The sequence below is a fragment of the Panthera onca genome, chromosome C2 (genome assembly GCF_046562875.1).
Source record: "Panthera onca isolate mPanOnc1 chromosome C2, mPanOnc1 haplotype 2, whole genome shotgun sequence".
Classification (NCBI taxonomy): domain Eukaryota; kingdom Metazoa; phylum Chordata; class Mammalia; order Carnivora; family Felidae; genus Panthera; species Panthera onca.
Window position 1 is genome coordinate 49,051,996 of NC_138347.1, and position 21,953 is coordinate 49,073,948.

The 21,953-nt window shown below is 34.6% G+C and overlaps 1 protein-coding gene across 7 annotated transcripts in view; it reads right to left on the minus strand.

The window, feature by feature from the left end:
- Positions 1-1,447: 1,447 nt before the first annotated feature.
- SENP7 (SUMO specific peptidase 7) overlaps positions 1,448-21,953 on the minus strand; it is a 149,219-nt gene continuing 128,713 nt past the window's right edge. For 6 of the 7 annotated variants that reach the window (XM_060640155.3, XM_060640152.3, XM_060640151.3 and 3 more), the window contains 10 exons: positions 20,734-20,867; positions 19,016-19,132; positions 14,888-15,010; positions 11,206-11,298; positions 10,441-10,565; positions 8,231-8,283; positions 6,744-6,793; positions 6,581-6,649; positions 5,568-5,718; positions 1,448-3,304 (listed from right to left, as the gene is read on the minus strand). In XM_060640155.3, coding sequence (XP_060496138.1) covers positions 3,167-3,304; positions 5,568-5,718; positions 6,581-6,649; positions 6,744-6,793; positions 8,231-8,283; positions 10,441-10,565; positions 11,206-11,298; positions 14,888-15,010; positions 19,016-19,132; positions 20,734-20,867 — 1,053 coding nt within the window. In that variant the 3' untranslated portion in view covers positions 1,448-3,166. The remainder of the gene's footprint in view (positions 3,305-5,567; positions 5,719-6,580; positions 6,650-6,743; positions 6,794-8,230; positions 8,284-10,440; positions 10,566-11,205; positions 11,299-14,887; positions 15,011-19,015; positions 19,133-20,733; positions 20,868-21,953) is intronic. The other variant, XM_060640149.3, reaches the window with a different exon arrangement.

Here is a 21,953-nt window from a genome sequence, read left to right on the forward strand (position 1 = left end):
GTGTGTGTGTCTGTGTGTGTGCATGCGAGCGCACAATAGTGGGGGAGGAGAAGAGGATATGAAGCAGGCTCTGTGTTGACAGCAGGGAGCCCAATGCGGGGCTCCAACTCACAAACCGTGAGATCATGATCTAAGCCAAAGTTGGACACTTAACCGACTGAGCCACCAGGAGCCCCTGAAAAAAGAAAAGTTTTGTAAAGATTTAAAGCACATTTCTCTTGAGAATTCTAAAATAGTCAACCCCGATATCTTCAACCCTCAAAGGGATGTACTCAGTTTTAAGAGAAGAGACCAGGTAGGTGGGTGTAGACAGGGAAGCCACATACCCACAGAAGTTTGTCTTTTAGCAGCTCCTGGACAATGTTCCCAAATTTCCACAAGATCAAGCTCAGTTACAAGGGACTCTACAGAAGGAAGGAAAAGCCTATGATTTCCCATAAGGTTTTATATACTTCCAGTCAAGCAAGCCTTCAGAGTATACAAGTCCACTCACAGTTCTTCCAGTCCAGACATAGTTCAACAATTACAGGTCATTTTCACAATTAAAAAAAAAAAAAATACTGAATACAGATGACATTTCATATTTATTTTAGTTCAGCACATTTCCAAATAAACATTACTGAAAGAAAGAAAACCCAAGATAATTTGCTATGAATAAAAGGCTTAAGCTTGGTATTAAGCCAAAAGCAATTACAGCATAAATAATTTTATAGAATTAAAAAGTAGGTGACAGTGGAAAGAAGAGGACAGCACATAGATTAGAACCAGGTTAGAAATGGCTCTGTATGACAAGAACCTTATTTCCCCCATAACATAAAAAGAAAACAAACTGATTATAAGAGGCATTAAACTTTTCCTAAATCCTAGTTAAGTGATCAGATATAACAAAAAAAAAAAAAAAAAAAAAGCTACCACTTTTGTTTACTCCAAGAGTTGCAAATTAAAATTAGTATTATCTTCTCTAGGAAGACTTTCCCTGTCCAGTGACAACCCTCTTACTACCTCTCTACCACATCTCACTCTCTCTCCCCTGCCACCTCTCTCTCTCTCTCTCTCTCTCACATACACACACACACACACACACACACACACACACACACACACACACACATGCAGCAAGGCTGAATTCCCTCCTGAGCCCCCAAGAAACTCTATGATCATTTTTACCAGTAATATTAAAACTATGCATATGTCCATTTCTCCCATTAGCTATAAATGACTCAGGAATAAAAGCTGGGGTTCATTGTTTTGTACCTAGCAAACTGCCTGCTAATAGTACATGCTCCAAAAATGTCTCCTGAACAATCAAATTAACTATATGCTTGTTAAGGCAGAAAGAAAAATTCATCTAACCATCAGTTATTGGAGATGCATTGGGTATTATGAATTCAACAATTTATTTCTAAGAATGGCTCATGATTCTTAAGAAAGGAAAATTACACCTTAATTTGATGAATTGGAAACATGTTTAATATAAAATGTTGATATTCTCAACACATTATTTCCACATGAATTTAGGAAAATGAATTTTAAACAATCTTCAAAACATGATAAAGGACAGTGGTACCTTGGAAAAACATACAAACACAAAAGTTAAGAAGTCATATGAAGATGTATTACATACTTGCTTTCCCAAAGTTAGATGTACAAAATAATTAATAGTCATTTTAAAAAAATCCCCTCCCATACACACACATACTGGGAATAAAATTATGTAATTATAATCATCTTTCTGAGAAATCTCCAAAAGACAAATATCTTTAACAATATAAAGATGGTGACAAGATTAACAAAAATTCAAAAATACTGAGGCTTAACTGACTTCAAATTCACATGATTTTGAAATAAAATGTTCCAATTTTTAGCTTTATCTTAAATTGCCTTTGCTTCACTGCTTTATATACAGTTAACAATATAAATCCAAGAGATACTTAAAACAGAAGATTAAAATAATATTCTTAAAAAACATGTTTTTTTAATCTGAGAAAATACAATATAATTGTCCCCTCAAAATTTTCCTGATAACATTAGGAAAAGGTTGTAAAGTGTTTAATCACATATAATACCACCATCATCACATGAATTCAAAACTGTTCCCTAAACATTTAATAAAAATTTATGCTTCATAGGGATCATAGGTCTCTAAAAACTACAATTTAAAAATATAAAAGCAATTCGAGCAATCTGACTTTGCAGATAAATACTGGGTAAACAGAGCTATAAAATTATATATTTAGTTCTAACAATTAATAAATAAGATTTTGAGGGTATTCTTTAATTAAAGTTATGAGGACATCAATTTTATCTTTGATACTTACAGAAAGTGTGTACGTATATTCTAGGATATCAGAATAGGATAGAAGTCAATATTGATATAGCTATTACCTCAAAGAACTATGTTGAGCTACAAATGTCATTGTAAAAACCTATTTTGGGTAGCTAAATTTTTTTTGTTCCAAACTTCATTCTGAATGAATGAACTAATTTCCCAGATCCCCATATATGACATCAAAAGAAAAAGAAAACATGTAACAATCACAGCAGAGTAACAATTCCATTTAGCAACTGAGAAAAATAAGCTGCGCTTTGAAAGAGTCAATTTCAATCATCTTCCTAACATCATGTCTTCTTTTACACTATACAGAAAGGATGCCGTAAATGGCATTTTCTGAAGCCTTAATACTAAATTCTTCTTTAAAAAAATACATAGTATTCATATTGCATGCTTGAGCCGCAAAGAATAGTATTACAATATAATGTGACTTGTCAACAAATGTGACAAGCACTGGGGCTGGCACCAGGGAGGACCTAACTCCCCTCAACTCCCAGTTATATGGAAGTACAGATCACTTGGTTTTATTATCTACAAAAACATTCCCACATTTACATATGCTATTGCATAATCAGAAGCAAATTTGATCAGAAAAATATCAAATATTTATGAAAGTTTAATTTCTAATAAGTTTCTCTATATCACCCCCATTTCCCACTACATCTATCAGATCCCAACAATCTAATAATATATCTTATTTATTTTAAATAATGTTCAATGACTTATAAAACTACCACAAGTTATTTTCTTCTCTGTGAGCTGACTAACACAAATGCTGGTAAGCAGCTTTCCAGTAATCTTATAGGACATCTGTGTCATGTTTGTACAGATTAACTAGCTACTGCTGCCCTTCTGTTGCTGTAAGTGAAGTTTCAAAATGAGCTCTCGAATATCTTCCCGTTTGGTCTTTATTACATGACGAGGAAACCATTTCTCCAAATGAATTGGAAGTTCAAAATTAACAATAGGATCCTAATGAGAGAAAAGAAAATGAAATCCCTTTAGCAGGACAATTCAAACTTGTTTTAATTTCATTTTACAAGAAATGAAAAATTCCTAACTTTTTTTAGCTTTTTATTTTTAAGTTAAGTACTCTCTACACCCCACATGGGGCTCAAAGTCACGACTTTGAGATCAGGCGTCACATGCTCTTCTGGCTAAGCCAGCCAGGCACCCTGAAAAATTGCTAACTTTTTAAAATAACAGCTTTACTGAGATAGAATTCACATACTATACGATTCACCTAAAACTATATATTACCATTCCTCCCCAATTATATCAAAAGTTCCAACTGTATACTATAACCCTCACATGCTGAAAGTACCTTTAAGAATTCTCCAAGCAAGGGGCACCTGGGTGGCTCAGTCAGTTAATTGTCCAAATCTTGATCTAGGCTCAGGTCATGATCTCATGGTTTGGGCGGGGGGTGGTAAGGAGCCCCGTGCTGGTTTCTGCACTAACAGTGCAGAGCCTGCTTGGGATTATCTCTCTGTCTCTGCCTCTCACCCACTCATGCTCTCTCAGAATAAAGAAAATAAATATGAAAAAAAAAGAATTCTCCAAGCAAGCTTCTAGTCAAAAATACCCTGCTTCTGTACCCACCTTCGTAACACCACACCAAAAAAAATGGGGCTGGTTGCCAAGACAACCAACAATGTAATTAGAGAGTTGGAACTTTCAGTCTCGCCTCCCTGACCTCCAGAGAGAGGAGAGGGGCCTCACAAGTAACACTGGTAATGACTGAAGTAACGAGCTGATGGTTTAAAAAGCAAAGAGTGGTCCCTTGCTTTTAAAATTTCTTCAATACTGTTACCTATAGCATGGCTGATGAGCTAGAAAAGAACACTCATGCTTGTCACTGTACTCATCTAGCTTATGGCTTTCTGAGCTTCTTGAAAACATGGGTCTTTTAGTTTTGAAATTTTTCCTTCAAATTTTTGTCTGCCTTTCTCTTCCAACCTAATCTTTCTGGAACTCCAATTACATGTAAATTCAAATTTTTTACTCACATCACACTTGTCTATTCTGTTCTTTACGTTCTTTTTTTTCTCTCAAATACAGTTGAATACTTTCTATTGCCCTATTTATTTGTTATTTATTTACTCATTTATGGAAGTTTATTTATTTTGAGAGAGAGACAGTGAGCAGGGGAAGGGCAGAGAGAGAGAATCGCAAGCAGGCTGCACACTGTCAGTGCAGAGCCCAACGTGGAGCTTGAACCCACAAACTGTGAGATTGTGACCTGAGCCAAAATCAAGAGCCAGATGCTTAAGCAACTGAGCCACCCAGTTGCTCTTTTTTTTTTTTTAATTCTAATCCTGTCTTCTGCTACATCCAAGTCTGCTATTTTTTTTTAATGTTTTATTTTATTTTTGAGACAGAGAGACAAAGCATGAATGGGGGAGGGGCAGAGAGAGAGGGAGACACAGAATCGGAAGCAGGCTCCAGGCTCTGAGCCATCAGCCCAGAGCCCGATGCGGGGCTCGAACTCACGGACCGCGAGATCGTGACCTGAGCTGAAGTCGGCCGCCTAACCGACTGAGCCACCCAGGCGCCCCTCCAAGTCTGCTATTAAACTCAAGCAATAAGTTCCTATTTTTTCTTCCAAGTTTTTATTTAAATTCGTTAGTTAATATATATGTAGTTAATATATGTATAATATTAATTTCGTGTAGGATTTAGTGATTCATCACTTGCATACAACGCCAAGTATTCATCACAAGTCCAATAAATTCTTTTTTTTTTCTTATGTTCTATTTATTTTTGAGACAGAGAGAGAGAGAGACAGCCTGAGCAGGGGAGGGACAGAAAGAGAGGGAGACAGAATCTTGAAGACAGGCTCCAGGCTCTGAGCTAGCTGTCAGCACAGAGCCCGACACAGGGCTTGAGATCATGACCTGAGTTGAAGAAGGATGCTTAACCAACTGAGCCATGCAGGCATCCCAGTGCCAATAAATTCTTAATTTCAGATATATTATTATGAAATTTTAGCTGTAGAATACCCACGTGATCTTTTTTTTAGCAGGTTCCATCTTTTCATCCATTTTGTTCACTCTGTTCTCTCTAACGTATTATTCAAATCATTTTAAAGTTCTTATCCATTAAATAACTCTAATATCTGGATTATATGTGATTTACTTTTTCTTTCTTGATTACCTGTAATATTTTGCTTCTTTGTTTGCCCAGTAATTTGTAATTATATGCTGGTAACTGTGAATAAAGAATTTTTACATACCTTAAAGAAGCTCTCCACATACTGCAGTAAATATACTCCACAATCACTGCTATTATCTTGTTTAGGAACTTTAGGGCATAGGTCCACCATGTTTGTTTTGCTGAATTCACGATGAGTTTTTCGTTTAACTTCCCACTCTACTTCTAAATACCTTGAATCATCAAAAAAGTAGAGTGACTCTAGTAGAAATCTCTTTACTATTATTCAACACAAAGATGGAAAATATTTGCTACCAAATGTGTTGCCTCAAGTCAAATTTCCAAGTTTAACAGTACAAATTATAATATGTGAGGCTTCAAGGGTTGCTATTTAAAAGAAAATCATCTGAGTTTCTAACTAAAAGCTAGACTTTTTTCAACAATCCAACTTTCATAACTCACACACATAAGCTCATTTATATTACTAACAAATTACTAAATTTGTTAATTACTAAACTAACAAATTACTTTAAAACTTGAGTTCCCAGTTGTTTCCAGATCCTACAGTAATTACAAAATTACACACATACATATACACACACACATTTATATACACACAAAAATACTAACCCCCCCCTTTTTTTTTGAGTAAGCTCCACACTCAAGATGGGGCTTAAACTCAAGACCCTGAGATCAAGAGTCACACGCTTGCTCTACAGCTGAGACAGCCAGGCTCCCCAGTATATACACACAGAAGTAATAAAAAGGTGAAAGAGTTCTTATTTTCTCTAAAATGATACTTTTGATAACCACTAATAGCCGCAATGCTCCTTTGTAAAATTATGCTTTTTGTTCAGTTATGAATACAAATTTTGATTTTACTTTCAATATATACAAGTTATTATCTGAGAAATATTAGTGCTTTAATATTAACATACAATAGGGGATGTTTATTATTGATTAGATTGTAGACCTCATCTAAATACATAATAAAATATAATTCCTGATACAGTCTTTTCAGTAATTCTTAAATATCGTACCTTCAAAATTATTGAGATTTTAGATAACAGACTGAGAAAAATTGTCATTACTTACTCTCGTAAATTCTGAACTGTGTTTTGTATAGAAGCAGCTTTCAAGGAATCTAGTATGAGAATGCATGGCCTATGAAAATCAAAAGAAGAAATCAAGATGTACATACTTGTACATGAATTAAACTTAAATATCTGAGAAAACTATTATTATAGCATGTACCTACCTTTTACACATTTTCTTTGGTACTGGTACTGATATATTTGTCTCGGTACTCTGAAATAAAACAGGAATTTTTATGGCTTTGCAATTAAAACCAGTTTGAATACATTAGTGTTCAGTTAATCTTTAAAATGTTTGAAATACTCTGAAATTAAAATTTCAAGTAAGAGTCCTTTTCATCATCTAAAGTGAGCCAATGTTGTTTTTTCAGAAATTCATTGATTTATTTTCTTATACTAGTGAAACAGTATCTTATACTTTTACATGTAGCTTCAAGAAGTTCTAGAACTTTGACATAGCCTAAAAAACAACCTAGAACTTTAATTACTTTTATTCACAGTTACCATCTCAAGCAAAGATAAACTAGTTAATTTAACCTGCCTTTGCATACATTCTCTAACTCAATATATGATGTCACTGGAGACAAATCTGGGAAACAACAGGCCAAACTTAAGCAGATTCTTTAATGCATAACTTCTTAGTACCTTTATTATTCTAATGTAACAGTGAATCTTTAAGAGATGAATAGGACACAGGGTTTAACCAACTTAACTGACCTTACAATCCTTTTTATCATACTCTGCATCTTACAACAGTTGGTCTAAGGAACTTAATTTGGGAAGACTGTTGTACAAGCAAGAAGAAGGTCCCCTATTGTGCCACTGTTAGAACAGAAAAGGAAACTTCCTTTCTTCTGCCCACCCTATACCAGTAACAGTAAAGACATAAGCCTCTGCCAGGATAGCAAGGCTGCTACTGTCTATACATACAAAAAAAAAAAAAAAAAAATCACTAGGTGGCTACCTTAATCAATTAAGACACCAAATCTAGACCATACATAACAGTTTGGAAGTCCATAAAAGAAAAGTTAGGGGTGCCTGAGTGGCTCAGTCGGTTGAGTGTCTGACTTCGGCTCAGGTCATGATCTCACGGCTGGTGAGTTTGAGCCCCGCCTCAGGCTCTGTGCTGACAGCTCAGAGCCTGGAACCTGCTTTGGATTCTGTGTCTCCCTCTCTCTCGGCCCCTCCCCCACTCATGCTCTGTCTCTCTCTCTCTCTCTCAAAAATAAACATTCAAAAAAAAGAAAAAAAGAAAAAAGAAAAAGAAAAGTTAACAGAACCTAAAAATGTGGACACTAAACCTGCTATTAAACAACCAATGGGTCAACAAAGAACTCAAGGAGGAAATCACAAAACTACATGGCAACAAATGAAAATGAAAACACATTAGCCCAAAATCTTTGGGATGCTACGAAAGCAGTTCTAAGAGGTTAGTTTATAGTGATATAGGCATACCTCAACAAATAAGAAAAATTTCAAATAAACAATCTAACCTTACACCTAAAGAAACTAGAAAAGTTAGATCCAACAAAGCCCAAAGGTAGTAGAAGGAAGGAAATAATAAAGACCAGGGTGGAAATAAATGAAATAAAAACTAAAAAATAACAATAGAAAAGATTCCTTCTTTCATATCTATAAAGAACACACTTACTTGGGAATCCTCTGTGCCCAAGGACAGTGTTGAAGTAGTATGTACATCATTATCTAGTTAGAAATAATAAAGCAATAATGAGTGCTTATTTTATATCTAATATCAAGTATTTAGATGTGGTTTGGACCAGTATTAATGGCAATGGCTATTAATATTCTGCTTACTGCTTAGACTATAGCTATAAAACATGTAATTTTCTTTTTTTCTCAAAATAAGTAGGCTTATTTGCTTACTGAATTAACATTTGGGTTGTAACATAAGAAAAATCATGGAAGAAGTTTAAGAGACCTGAAGTTTAAGTAAGAATTTTAAGAATTTTAAGTAAACCTAGTCAGTTTACTAGCATTAACAAGAAATGTGTTCATTTAAATTGAGAAAAAATGTGGGATTTCACCACCCAAAAACTCTTAGAATACATTAATTCAGTAGGGTTGCAAGATACAAAATTAATGTACAGAAATTTGTTGCAGTTCTATATACTAATAACAAAGTAGCAGAAAGAGATATTAAGAAAACAATTCCACTTACAATTGCACCAAAAAGAATATGAATATATATATATATGTGTGTGTATATATATACATGTATATATATGTACATATATATACGTATATATATGTACATATATGTACATGTATATATATACACATATATATATGGTATATATATGTATATATATGTATATGTATATGTATATGTATATGTATATGTATATGTATATATGTATATGTATATATGTATATATATATATGGTATCATGTCATCTGCAAATAGTGACAATTTTACTTCTACCTTACCAATTTGGTTGCCTTTTTTTATTTTCTTGTCTAATTGCTGGACTTCAGTACTATGTTGAATAAAAGTGGTGACAGTGGACATCTTTGTTCCTGATCGTAAAGGAGAAGCTTTTAGCTTTTCTCCATAAGTATGATGTTAGGTATGGGTTGTCATTCATGGGCTTTATGATGCTGCTGAACTATGTTCCCTCTAAACCCACTTTGTTGGGAGTTTTTATCATGAATGGATGCTTTTTCTGCATCTTTTAAGATGAGCAAATGGTTTTTATCCTTTAATTTGTTAATGTGATGTGTCACGTTGGTTGATTTGCAGATACTGAACCATCCTTTCATAGCTGGAATAAATCCCACTTAACTGTCTTTAAATGTAGTTTTGGATTCAGTTTGTTAATATTTTGCTGATGACTTTTCCTTCTGTGTTCATCAGGGATATTGGCTTGTAGTTTTCTTGTTTTTTAGTGTGTTTGTCTGGCTTCAGTATCAGAGTAATGCTGGCCTCATTGAATCAATTTGGAAGCCTCTCTTCTTTTTTTTGGCGGGGGGGGGGGGGGGGGGAATAGTTTGAAGACAGTAGATACTAACTCTTCTTTACATGTTTGGTAGAATTCATCTGTGAATTTATCTGGTCATTGATTTTTTCTTTGGTTTTTGATAATTGGTTTAGTTTCTTTACTAGTAAAAAAAAAGAATACAATACCTAGGAATAAACTTAACAAAGGAGGCCAAAGACCTGAACTGGTCTATGCCTGAAGATCCATAGTATGAATTCTTAGTCATGTTAGCAAGATTATTTTATAAAAAATGCTATGATAAAACTTGACATAACATTATAACTTAAGAATTACATTTTGTCTATACATGAGGTTGGGCATCTATATGAAAATTTCAGATTTCTTATTCTTTCTACTAGTTTCATTAAAAAAAAAAATACTACCACCAGGGCTCCTGGGTAGTTCAGTCAGTTGAGCATCCAACTCTTGATTTCAGTTCAGTTCATGATCTCATGGTTGTGAGATCGAGCCCCACACTGGACTCTGTGCTGAGCATGGAGCCTACTTCAGATTCTCTCTCTGGCTCCTTCTGTCCCTCCCCCTTTGCCTCTCTCTCTCTCTCTCTCTCTCTCTCTCTCTATCTCTCTCTCCCCCTCCCTCCCTCCCTAATGTGTGTGTATATATATATATATATATATATATATATATATGTATATATATATATATATATAGATATATATGTATGTATATATATATAGATAGATAGATATAGATATAGATATATATGTATGTATGTATATATATATATACATATATATGTATATATATATATATATACCATATTTTAACCTCATATTGTTCACTATAATCATTCTACTGTTGTCATCATCATTAAAAACAGTATCTACATTAAGTTTACCACCTATTATTTTGTTGTCATGTTGAGATGGCTGAGCCTGTGAGTGCTGGGATACAGTTTGTGGAAAATCTTCATATACAGCTTCTTCTAACCATGGAAAACAAATGACAGCAAGATACCAATGAGATCTGTTGAAAAAGAAACACAATCTTAATAACACGAAATCTAAACAATGCATAGCAATGTGTTTTGGATCTACAGCTGAGAAAGTGGGTAAAACAAACTTCATACCAATTAACTACACTGTAATATCTGACATAACACGGACCACACATTCCAAAAGTAATTAAATGAGTAGTAAGACTACTTAGGGTAAAATCTGAGTTATTTCAAATTTATTTACTTTCATATAATCAGTGCTTCCTATTGAAGAACTGCTTTAATAAATAAACTCATAGCATCATCTTTTTTCTGTTAGTGCTTAAACAGTTTGTTCTCTTAAATATTTTAAGGTTTATTCTAAAATCTTTTCATCTTTTACTTAGTAAGAAATTCTTTTGAGCCCAAAAAAGAAAAATTCAATGTCTCAGTCATTACAGTCTTATGGGCATTTGTCATTTTTATTTTTTCTACTATATTTACAATATGACCATTTGCCAAATCAAAATCTAATATAGTCACTCAAAGTTTTAGCTACTTCTTTGGAAAATTTAAACATAGTACTCGAGATGCATACCCATACCTTTTACTGATTATTAATCTAAAAATGCACAAAATATTTTTTTCTGTACTCTCCAATTTTGTTTTTAAATAATCCGAAATACTCACGACTCATTTACAGGCACAAAGATGTAATCTTTGTTAAAGATGTTTATGTGACGAGTCCATGTTCTTACTCTTTTATGTCTCCTCTGTGCCATTCTGGGAATATGAAAGATACATGTATTTTACATATAAAAAATTAAAAATTGAAGATACAGATTTCAGGAGTCATTTTTATATACTGAAAAATGTGAGATTCAGTTTACTTAACCATCTTCTTCAAGATATATAATATTTAACACATATTAAGATATATAATACTCATTTCCTTTCATTAATTTCTAATTGTTGTTAAACTTAATGACTGTTTATAAACAATGTCATAGATAGAATAGAAGGAGCAATTTATAAAATGGTTTATAGACTCCAAAAATAGCTCAGTAACTGTATGTAAACAGCTAAACCTATTTATTTACTTTAGTTCCATCTGGGCATGATAAAAATATTATCATTAAACCTTAAAAGAATTGTCTAAATGTTATACCTGTGATGAGGGAGGTGTTAAAGCTAACAGGAGGAATGAGGCATATATTCTTAGATTTTTTTAAAGATGACAGTCATCTCCTTTCATTTTACATATAAGGAAATTATAAGACAATGAGTTGAAAATACCCACTATTCATCCATCTTTCATTTACTTCTTCAACATAGATTTATTAGGTTCTTAATAATAAATAATAAAAATCACCCACGCTGCCCTTAAGGAGTTCACAAATGAAGAGGGTAGAAAAAAACCATGTCTAAAATATAAGTGTCATAAGGGACACAAAGGAATTATGTTATAGCATTTAGAAAAGCCACCTAGAAAAGAACTAGGACACACAAATAATTGTTTCTTTATCTTATCAGGAAAATAAGGAAGGAAGATATTAAACCAAGTTTGAGTATCAAAAAAAAGTTTTAAGGGGGGTGCCTGAGTGGCTCAGTTGGTTAACCATTCAACTCTTGATTTTGGCGCAGGTCATGATCCCAGGGTCATAGGATCAAGCCCAGCATCAGGCTCTGACCATGAAGCCTGCTTAAGATTCTCTCTCTCTCCCTCTGCCCCTCTCCCTGTTCATACTCTAAAATAAAAATTAAAAAAAAATAAACATTTAAAAAGTAAAACTTAAAAAAAAAAGACTTTCAAAGTCTTGCTTAAAAAAAAGTTTTAGAAAAGAGGTGGTGTGTAACTTCTAGCTCAGGGCCTCCAAGAATTTTTTTTTTTTTTTAATGTGTATTTTTGAGACAAAGAGAGACAGAGCTGAAGCAGGGGAGGGGCAGAGAGAGAGGGAGACACAGAATCTGAAGCAGGCTCCAGGCTCTGACCTATCAGCACAGAGCCTGATGCAGGGCTCAAACCCATGAACTGTGACATCATGACCTGAGCCAAAGTCAGAGGCTTAACCAACTGAGCCACTTCGGCGCCCCCAAGAACCTCCTTTTTATGCAAGGAATTAAATAAGTTGTTTTATATTTATATACCAAGTAATATAGGAAAAGAAATCTTTGTCTCATCCCTATTCATCTGAATATCTAACCATACTCACAGGAGTAAACATTAGGAGAAGATGGAATTTAGAATGAGCTAATAAAAGGTGGTAGGAATTAGACACTATGTAGACTTTAACTTCATAAAATGATCAGAAGTCACATGTTTACTGAATTTTGTTTCAGAATGACCCAATCATTATAATGATTATGAACAATTATTTTCAAATAGTGCATAGCCTATTAATTTGCTTTTCCATTTGAAAATCTTAAAGATAGACACCTGGTTTTCTTTTGTTTTGTTATGTTGGTGTTTGATTTCCTGATCATACTGGACTTATTTGATTGATATATTAGACACTAGATGGAACAAGGAGAATGGGAGAGGTTATGGGAAACACAATATAATCTCTTATTCTCAGTTCCTAACTCTTTGGAAGATCTGTAATTATATGTCTAAGAGTTCTCTCCCATTCAATAAAATATATTATTATTCTCTTTCGAGTTCCTAGTATGTTACAAGCACTGAGAAAAAGGCACTGGGACAGAGTAGAAAATAAGACAGATAAAGTCCATGACCTCATGAAGTTTAACCTTAGGACAAGCAAACAAACCAATGATCACAAACCATGTTACAATACAAAAAAAGTGCCAGGAGAAGAAATTTCAGTCAGAAAATAGGAAAAGAGCTTAGCATATTTGAAAACTGAAAGGAGGAAGGCTGAGCTGAAGGAGGGTAAGTGAGGAGAAAGAATGTCATGAGGTGAGAGTATGGAGACGGGCAGAAGCCAGATCTCTCAGCATCTCATAATCCATAGTAATGAGTTTGTGCATCATTTAGTCTGCAATTCCCTTACACTAGTAGTTGGAGTTTCTTGTCAGAGATTTATTTACCATTAAGGTTTATACCCCTTACCACTCTGCTTTGTGGCTATCTTCTTATTTTTTTACTGATTTGTAGAAATTCTTTGTGTGATAACTAATTACATATATATCAGGCCAAGCATTAACCTAAGTATTTACCTGTGAGGGGATAGGGGAACTGAGCCCCGCCATGGAGTTAAAAACCCACCTATATAATTTTTGGATCCCCAAACCTTAACTACTACTAATAGCCTACTGTTGACCAGAAGCTTTACTGATTACATAAAGCCAATTAACACATATTTTGTGGTATATGTATTATATATTTTTATAATACAGTAAGCTAAAGAAAAGAAAATGTTGAGAGAATCATAAGGAAGAGAAAATACATTTGCAGTATTTACAGTATATACATGTACTGTATTTATCCCAAAAAATCTGCATATAAATGGACTCCCATGGTTGAAATCCATGTTGTTCAAGGGTCAACTGTGTGTATGTATGTGTATATAAGATATGAAGTATAGTATCTTAGTACCTTATATATGTCTTACCCTGGAATATGCCACTTATGTAACACTGTTTTATATTACTTTTATATATGATCAAACATGTAACTTCTAATTTTAAAAAATTACTTTAAAATTTAAAACCACAGCAGAATCCACTTGCTTTCATTTCATCAGTTTCTAGGTGGCTATGCCAAATAATGACTAGTAATCTTAAAACAAAACATAAGATTAAATGCATGGTACCAACCATCAATTTCTATATACATAAAATAGAACAGGAAGCCATCAAATAAGTTAAATATAGGGGCACCTGGGTGGCTCAGTCAGTTAAGCATCCAACTCTAGATTTCGGCTCAGGTTCTGATCTCACGATTCTTGGGTTTGAGCCCCGCATTGAGCCCTGTGTTGAGTGCCACGCTGACAATGTGGAGCCTGCTTGGGATTCTCTCTCTGCCCCTCCCCTCACATGTGCTCTCTCTCTCTCTCTCTCAATAAATAAACTTAAAAAATAAATAAATAAGATGGGACCCATAGAGGAAATAGAGCCACTGCCAAAATCACTGCCCAATGCAAAGAGGGTAACAAAGAAATAACCTGACTTTTTCCTCCCTTGCCCTCCAACTTCCAGTGTCCCCCACAGAACATGCACTTGGAAATGCAGCCTGCAAGAGTCAGCCTCCTCTGATAGGGAAAAGAACAGTGGGGTGAGAAAGAGCTGAAAGGCCTGCACAAATGGTAATACTGATCACTCTAGGAAAAACTGTAAGAAGTTTTTTTTACTAGGAGCATCAACACAGCATATTTTTCTCTTAAAACTGAAGTACATTGAAAGACTGACTTACGAAAGACTTGGATTATCTTCAGTCAAATTATTTTCTTTTCTTGTCAAGCATTTATAGAAAAAGCTACTAAAAATGTGACTTCGTTCAACAAGTTCATCTGATGCCTTCTCCAATATAAGATATCTGTAAAATAGCAAAACCACAGCAGTAAGTTATTTTTAGATTTTACCTAATCTTCCCCCAATTATCTTATGTGTTCTGTAAATCTTCATTTTTATGACCACTTAGATTCAAAGCAATCTTGCAATCTGCTCAGATTCCAGCTAAAATTGTTCTTTATTTACCTCACCTTCCATCAAGATTGTTTAAAGCAGAAATTGCCCACTTATTAACTCATTTACTTAACAATTACTTATCAAATTCCTAACATGTGCAGAGCACCATAATTACATTAGAGACATAAAATGGGGAAAGGGGGGGTAGTACATGCTGACATATAGCTTACAATCCAGAGGAGTGAGTATAGAAGGAAATATTAATCAAATACCACACAGAGATAAGATTGAAACCATGACACTCCTAAAATAAATCTAGAAAAAATTTAATTACTGTGAGATATGTCCAATATATAAATCCTGAGTCCATTTCTACTAAAACAATTCTTCAACATAAGCTTGTAATTGAATCATTTAGTGATTAAACTCTTCATATTAGTGAACTCTGCTATTCTTAACTCTGCTTTTGAATCTCTGCAGATTCAGAAATGACCTTGTAATTGCTTTAAGAAAAAAAGCATAGAAGACAAATACAACTTGACATTTTTTTAAATGTGGTTATGGACAGGCTTTGCTACATGGAAGGAGACACAAAGGATGCTTCTGGTGTGCTGGAAATGTTCTTTACCTTGATCTAAATGATGATATTATGGGTGCATACATTTGTGAACATTCACTAGCTGCACACTTAAGATTTATGTACTTTACTACTTGAAAGTTACACCTTAATTTAAAAAATAAATAGAAAGTCATTTAAAACCTAAAGTTAGGGGGCGCCTGGGTGGTTCAGTCGATTAACCATCCAACTTTGGCTCAGGTCATCTTCTTACGGTTCCTGAGTTCAAGCCCCACATTGGGCTCTGTGCTGACAGCTCAGAGCCTGGAGCCTGCTTCTGATTCTGTGCCTCCCTCTCTCTCTCTGCCCTTCCCTTACTTGCATTCTCTCTCCCAAAAATAAATAAAAACATTAAAAAATTATTAAAAAAAAAAAACACTAAAGTTAGAATCCTCTCTGAAAATAAGTCAATGAGACAGAGAAACAGGTAATTTAGTGAATAGGAAATATAGAAAAGTACTACTGGAAATAAATTAGGAATAAAATTGTATTCATTAATTCTAATAAAACATATAAAGACTAACAATATGATCCAGTTCATCTCACCAAATATAAATTTGGCACTATTATACAGATACAAAAATAAGTAAGATGGAGGTGCCTGGGTGGCTCACTTGGTTAAGCCTCTAACTTCGGGCCACATCATGATGTCACCGTTCATCTAGCCCCACATCGGGTTCTGTGCTGACAGCTCAGAGCCTGCTTCAGATTCTGTGTCTCCCTCTCTCTCTGCCCCTCCCCAACTTGCGCTCTGTCTCTCTCTCTCTCTCTCTCAAAAATAAACAAACATTAAAAAAAATTTTTTTTTGAAAAAAGACATAAGATGCTTAACCTTTAGAATAAGAATGATCATAAAATCACCAACTAACTGGGGCACTTGGGTGGCTCAGTCGGTTGAGCGACCGACTTCGGCTCAGGTCATGATCTCACAGTTTGTGAGTTCAAGCCGCGCATCAGGTTCTATGCTGACAGCTCAGAGCCTGGAGCCTGCTTCGGATTCTGTGTCTCCCTCTCTCTCTGCCCCTCCCCCACTCATGCTCTGTCTCTCTCTGTCTCAGAAATAAATAAACATTAAAATTAAAAAAAAAAATCACCAACTAACTTTAAAATAATGCAAAATAAGGGGTGCCTGGGTGACTCAATCAGTTAAGTGTCCGACTTCGGCTCGGTCATGATCCTGCAGTTCATGGGTTCGAGCCCCACATCCGGCTCTATGCTGACAGCTCAGAGCTTGGAGCCTGCTTTGGATTCTGTTTGGATTCTGTGTCTCCCTCTCTCTCTGCCCCTCCCCTGCTCATGCTCTGCCTCTCTCTAAAAAAAAATTAAATAAACATTAAAAAAATAAAGAAAAATATTATAAGTAACATAAAAGAGATGCAAATGGAGTATTATGGGAATTAGTAATATCTGTTTAGAAGATGAGGAAAAGTTTTGAGGAAGGCACCATTTGAGAGGAACCATGAAAGAGGAATAAAACTTCAACAGGTTGAGATAAAGAGGAAAGTCTTCCAAGAAACAAGAGAGCAGGGCATTAAGGCAGAAGAGTGACTAAGAATAGGCTTTGTTTAGTAAACTGTTTATAATTCAATTTTGCTGGACTATGAAATACGTGTAAAAGGCTAAAGAGATAGATTAGTGTTATATTATCAAGACTCTCAAAAGCTAGATGGTCTGAACTCATTTTGACAGGTAATAAGAAATTACTGTAAGTTTCTAATGGGAACTGCATTCATAGAGTGGTTTAAGAAGAATACTGGTGGTCATAATACACCTAATGCACAGGAAAACAGAGATAAAAAATACAAGGACACTAGTTAAAAAGACAGAATAACAATTCAGATAAGAAGTACTAGGAAATCATGATGACAGAAGAAAAAGAATAAATGAATTTGAGAGACAGAATATACTAAAATTGGCAACTGAGTATGCAGATAGGGAAGGAAGGGTGAAGAGTCAATGATGATGAAGACTCCTGCTTCCAGCCAAGACAGAACAATAGGGACCAGATTTACCCACCTGGATGAAAGAAGCGAAAAATCACACAAAATACATGTGAATCAATAGTTTTCAAAACACTAGACATCAGGCAACAAAGAAGAGTGGTCTTTGAGAAATGAGAAATAAACAAGGTGAGCTCCACTCATGCCCCAGTTTACTGTTTTGGTAGTTTCCAGGTGGCAGCACAGGAAGGAGTAACCCAGGTGGCAGACTCCACATTGAGATGCTGAAAGTCAGGAGAGACCAAGACAGCTAGAATTTACAGATCAGAATACTAAAAAGGGAAGAGTCGTAGATAAACAGAACTCCAGACATCTGCAGAGTCCTCCTCAAGTATTTAGAAGAATGACCATTGCATGCGTGTGAGGAAAATGCTGGGGTGAGAACTACCTGCAAAGATGAGAGGGAATGAGCCAGTGACAAGAATAGTGCCTGTTCTTACCAGACAGGCTGGAAAACCTCCTAATTCATGGAGGCCCTAGGTATAAGATATTAAAAAAGACCCAGATCAAACTTCTAGAGGTCAAATGTACAGTATCTGAGATGAAGGGCTAGTGATAGAGATTCAGAGCCTGAGTGACTGAAATAAGGCTAGTATACGTAAACAATAGGACTCAGGAAAGATGCAGGCTAGAAACTTTGCATCAAAGTTTATAAAACCTTCCTACCTATTCCTTCAACTAAGCTATGCAAAGTTGAAAATTATTTTTTAATGGCATAGTGATATGTGTTTTTTAAATGACAGGTAACTCTTACAGCACTTGAAGACAGAATAGATAACTACAGGGTTGCTTCTTTTCCTTTCCCAAAGTGATCTGTAATTTTTAGATACTTCCTTCACCACAGTAATACAACAGTTAAGAAGTATAAATAAAAAAAATAAACAAATAAACAAGAACTAAAACAAACAAAAAATAGCAACTCTTCTGGAGTATATACAAACTGAAGTAGTCAACTGTAGAAAACCTCGGTAGGCAAACAGTTTTTTCAACATGTATTTATTTTGAGAGAGAGAGAGAGAGAGAGAGAGAGAGAGAATCCCAGGCAGGTTCCACCCTGTTGGAGCAGAGCCCAACACAGGGCTCAATCCCACCACTGTGAGATCATGACCTGAGCTGAAATCAAGAGTCGAACACCTAACCAACTGAGCCACCCTGGCGCCCCGGCAAAAATTTCTAAAATCTGAATTGTTGGCAGGTTACTTTTAGCTAGAGTTAAAATACTTCAGTGATAGACATGCAGTTTAAAGTTCACATCAAAACTGATAAAACAAATGAGATCATTCATCACTGTACTTACTTAAGATAGAAATCAATGATTACATCATTAAGAAACTCTCCTTCTTCTAAGCATTCCAGATCTTCATTAGTTACTCCTAATCCCCCTTTAGTAGGTGGTGGAGGATATACAATCAACCTTAAAAAAGTAAAACTAAAGTTAAAACACATTGGTAGTGAAAATTCTAGTATCAAAGAGATTTGTTATATGGAACAATACTAGGGCAGTGTATTCAATAACTATAATGTACAGAGTAAAAATAATTGACAGGATACAAACAATTATATTTTCCTTTATTTTCAGAAGCTAGTAATAGTACTTCCATTATCTTTTCGTTTCCAGTCCTTCCCATGTGACCTAGTCTCATATTTGTCTAACCAATACGTTATGTCTCAGTTATAATGCCATCTAAGATGTCTCTCTTCTGCACAATTTTTAATTTTCAACACACTGATGTAATAAACCATGAAAGATTTTCCTGTGCTCTACCTTCCAACTCTAAGTTTGAATCCCCAAGACTAGTTCCTTTCCATTCAAAAGAGCAAGCAGTCAAAAACTATGTTCTTCTACTTGTGGCTAGTCTACACCAACAGCCGAACAATACAGAAATAACAAGGGAGCAGAGAAGCAAGTTTGCTTATAATAAAGTGCTTATAATGTAAAACTTAACAGAATATAGGAAACAAGTAATTATAACACAACCAGAAAGAAGTAGGAAACAAATGACAACTAATTAGGCATCTTTCTTCTGGCACCTTTTCTTAAAACTCAGAAGAGCAGTTGTGAGTTTCCAACTATAATCTTGGAATAGACAGGATGGTCCTCACTGCACAAATGTAGTAAAAAATAAAGGTATAACTATACTTCTTGAACTAGAAAGATTCAAGAAGATGGAGTCAACTGCAACTGATTTAATCTAGGCAACCAAAGCACTTAAATCAAATAAGAATATGTGAAAACTTTAAATGCTAATATGATAGTATTTTATTGGCTATTTTCTATCCTATTCTTTCACTTGCTTTTTTTTTTTTAACAGAAAAAAGGAATCACACAGAAGAATAGAAGTCAACCTTACATGCACAGAATCCCTATTCTGCCTGACCACCCTAAGAAGACATATAAAAGAGGAAATATGAGTAACATAGCAACTTCAGAAAAGAAAGTTCTGATAAACTCCAAAGTACTTAAATTGAGGCATACTTTACTAAAAATAATGGAATGGCACTGACTGTTTTCTTAATAAATGTTTTTAACTTTCTCTAAAATAAAAAATTATTATTTCTATCACTAACCATCAGTGTAAGAATAAAACTCAAAACACTGGGGCGCCTGGGTGGCTCAGTCAGTTGGGTGTCTGACTTAGGTTCAGGTCATGATCTCATGGTTTGTGGGTTCAAGCCCTGCATCAGGCTCTGTGCTGACAGCTCGGAGCCTGGAGCCTGCTTCAGATTCTGTGTCTCCTTCTCTCTCTGCCCCTCCCCAACTTGTGCTCTGTCTCTCTATGTCTCTCAAAAAATAAATAAATGTAAAAAAAAATTTTTTTTTTAAGAATAAAACTCAAAACATTTACAAAGGCAAACTATTGTCAAACCATTATGGTATACACCTGAAACTAATATAATATTGTATGTCAACTATACCTCAATTAAAAAGAAAAAGTCAAACTACTTAAAATCAGCAACATGACTGAAAACTACTAATGTGTCTACCTATCACAAACAGCCTATGATAGTACATACTTCTGAACAGGTCCCGTGGGCCTGACTTCTCGCCATTCTTCATCTGGATTAGATGTAATAGAAAGTGAGTAGCAACCGCTAGTTTGCTTCTGTAGGAAGGTGTAAGTAGGCTTGGTTCTATCCATATTTGAAGGCTGACAAGAAATGGCAAAGAAAAAGATTTCCTTATAAATACATAAATGCACATTAGCTCTCAAAAGGACGAAGTCAAAACCTAAACTTCTATGAGAAAAATGTGACTAAATCAATATCATTGAGTTATATCTATACATTTGGAGTTTCTACAAAGATATAGCTGAATCAAAATAACACTCTTGACCAAAACATATTGTATATACAAAGATCAAAGTTTAACTTGAAGTGTTACAGATCTGGGCTCTATAATTAAAGAACAATGTGAAAACTTTATAGTTCAAAATGAAAAGATACAATAAATAGGACAAAATAAAATTTAAAAGACAAAAAGTTTATATTTGTCATAGCAAACTTTAAAAACTTTCTTTCTAGAGGTATTTGGCAGAGATATACAAGCCTCTCCTAGATTCCCCTAATATTAACATCTTATATAACCACAGTACAATTTTCAAAACTAAGAAATTAACATTGGAATAATAACATAAACTAGAGACTTTATTCTGATCTCACTAGTTTTTTTACTAATATCTTTTTTTCTGTATCAGTACCCTTTAATTCCTGTCTTTCCTTGTCTTTCATGACTTTGATATTTTCGAGAGTACTGATCAGTTATTTTGAAACTGAATTTGTTTGATTTTTCTCATGATTAGACTGAGGCTACACAATATTGGGGAAAATACCAGAGAAGTCATGTACCCTCTCAGTGTATTATGTGACAGGTACACCATGTCGGTATCTTATTCCTGGTGATATCTGCCACATTTCTCCACTGTAAAGTTATTACTTTTCTTTTGGTGATAAATAAATATTTTGGTTGAGAAACTTTGAGATTATGCAAATATCCTGTTTCTCCTTAAGTTTTTACCCATTAAATTTAGTATCTCTTGGTGGGCCTTGCCTGTAACAATCATTAACTATGGTTTTTCTTTCTTTTTAATATATATATATGTATTTTTTTTATTTATTTTTTTTTTGAGAGAGAGAAAGAGACAGAAACAGAGTGTGAGCAGTGAAAGAGCAGAGAAAGAAGGAGACACAGAATACAAAGCAGGCCCCAGGCTGTGAGCTGTCAGCACAGAGCCTGA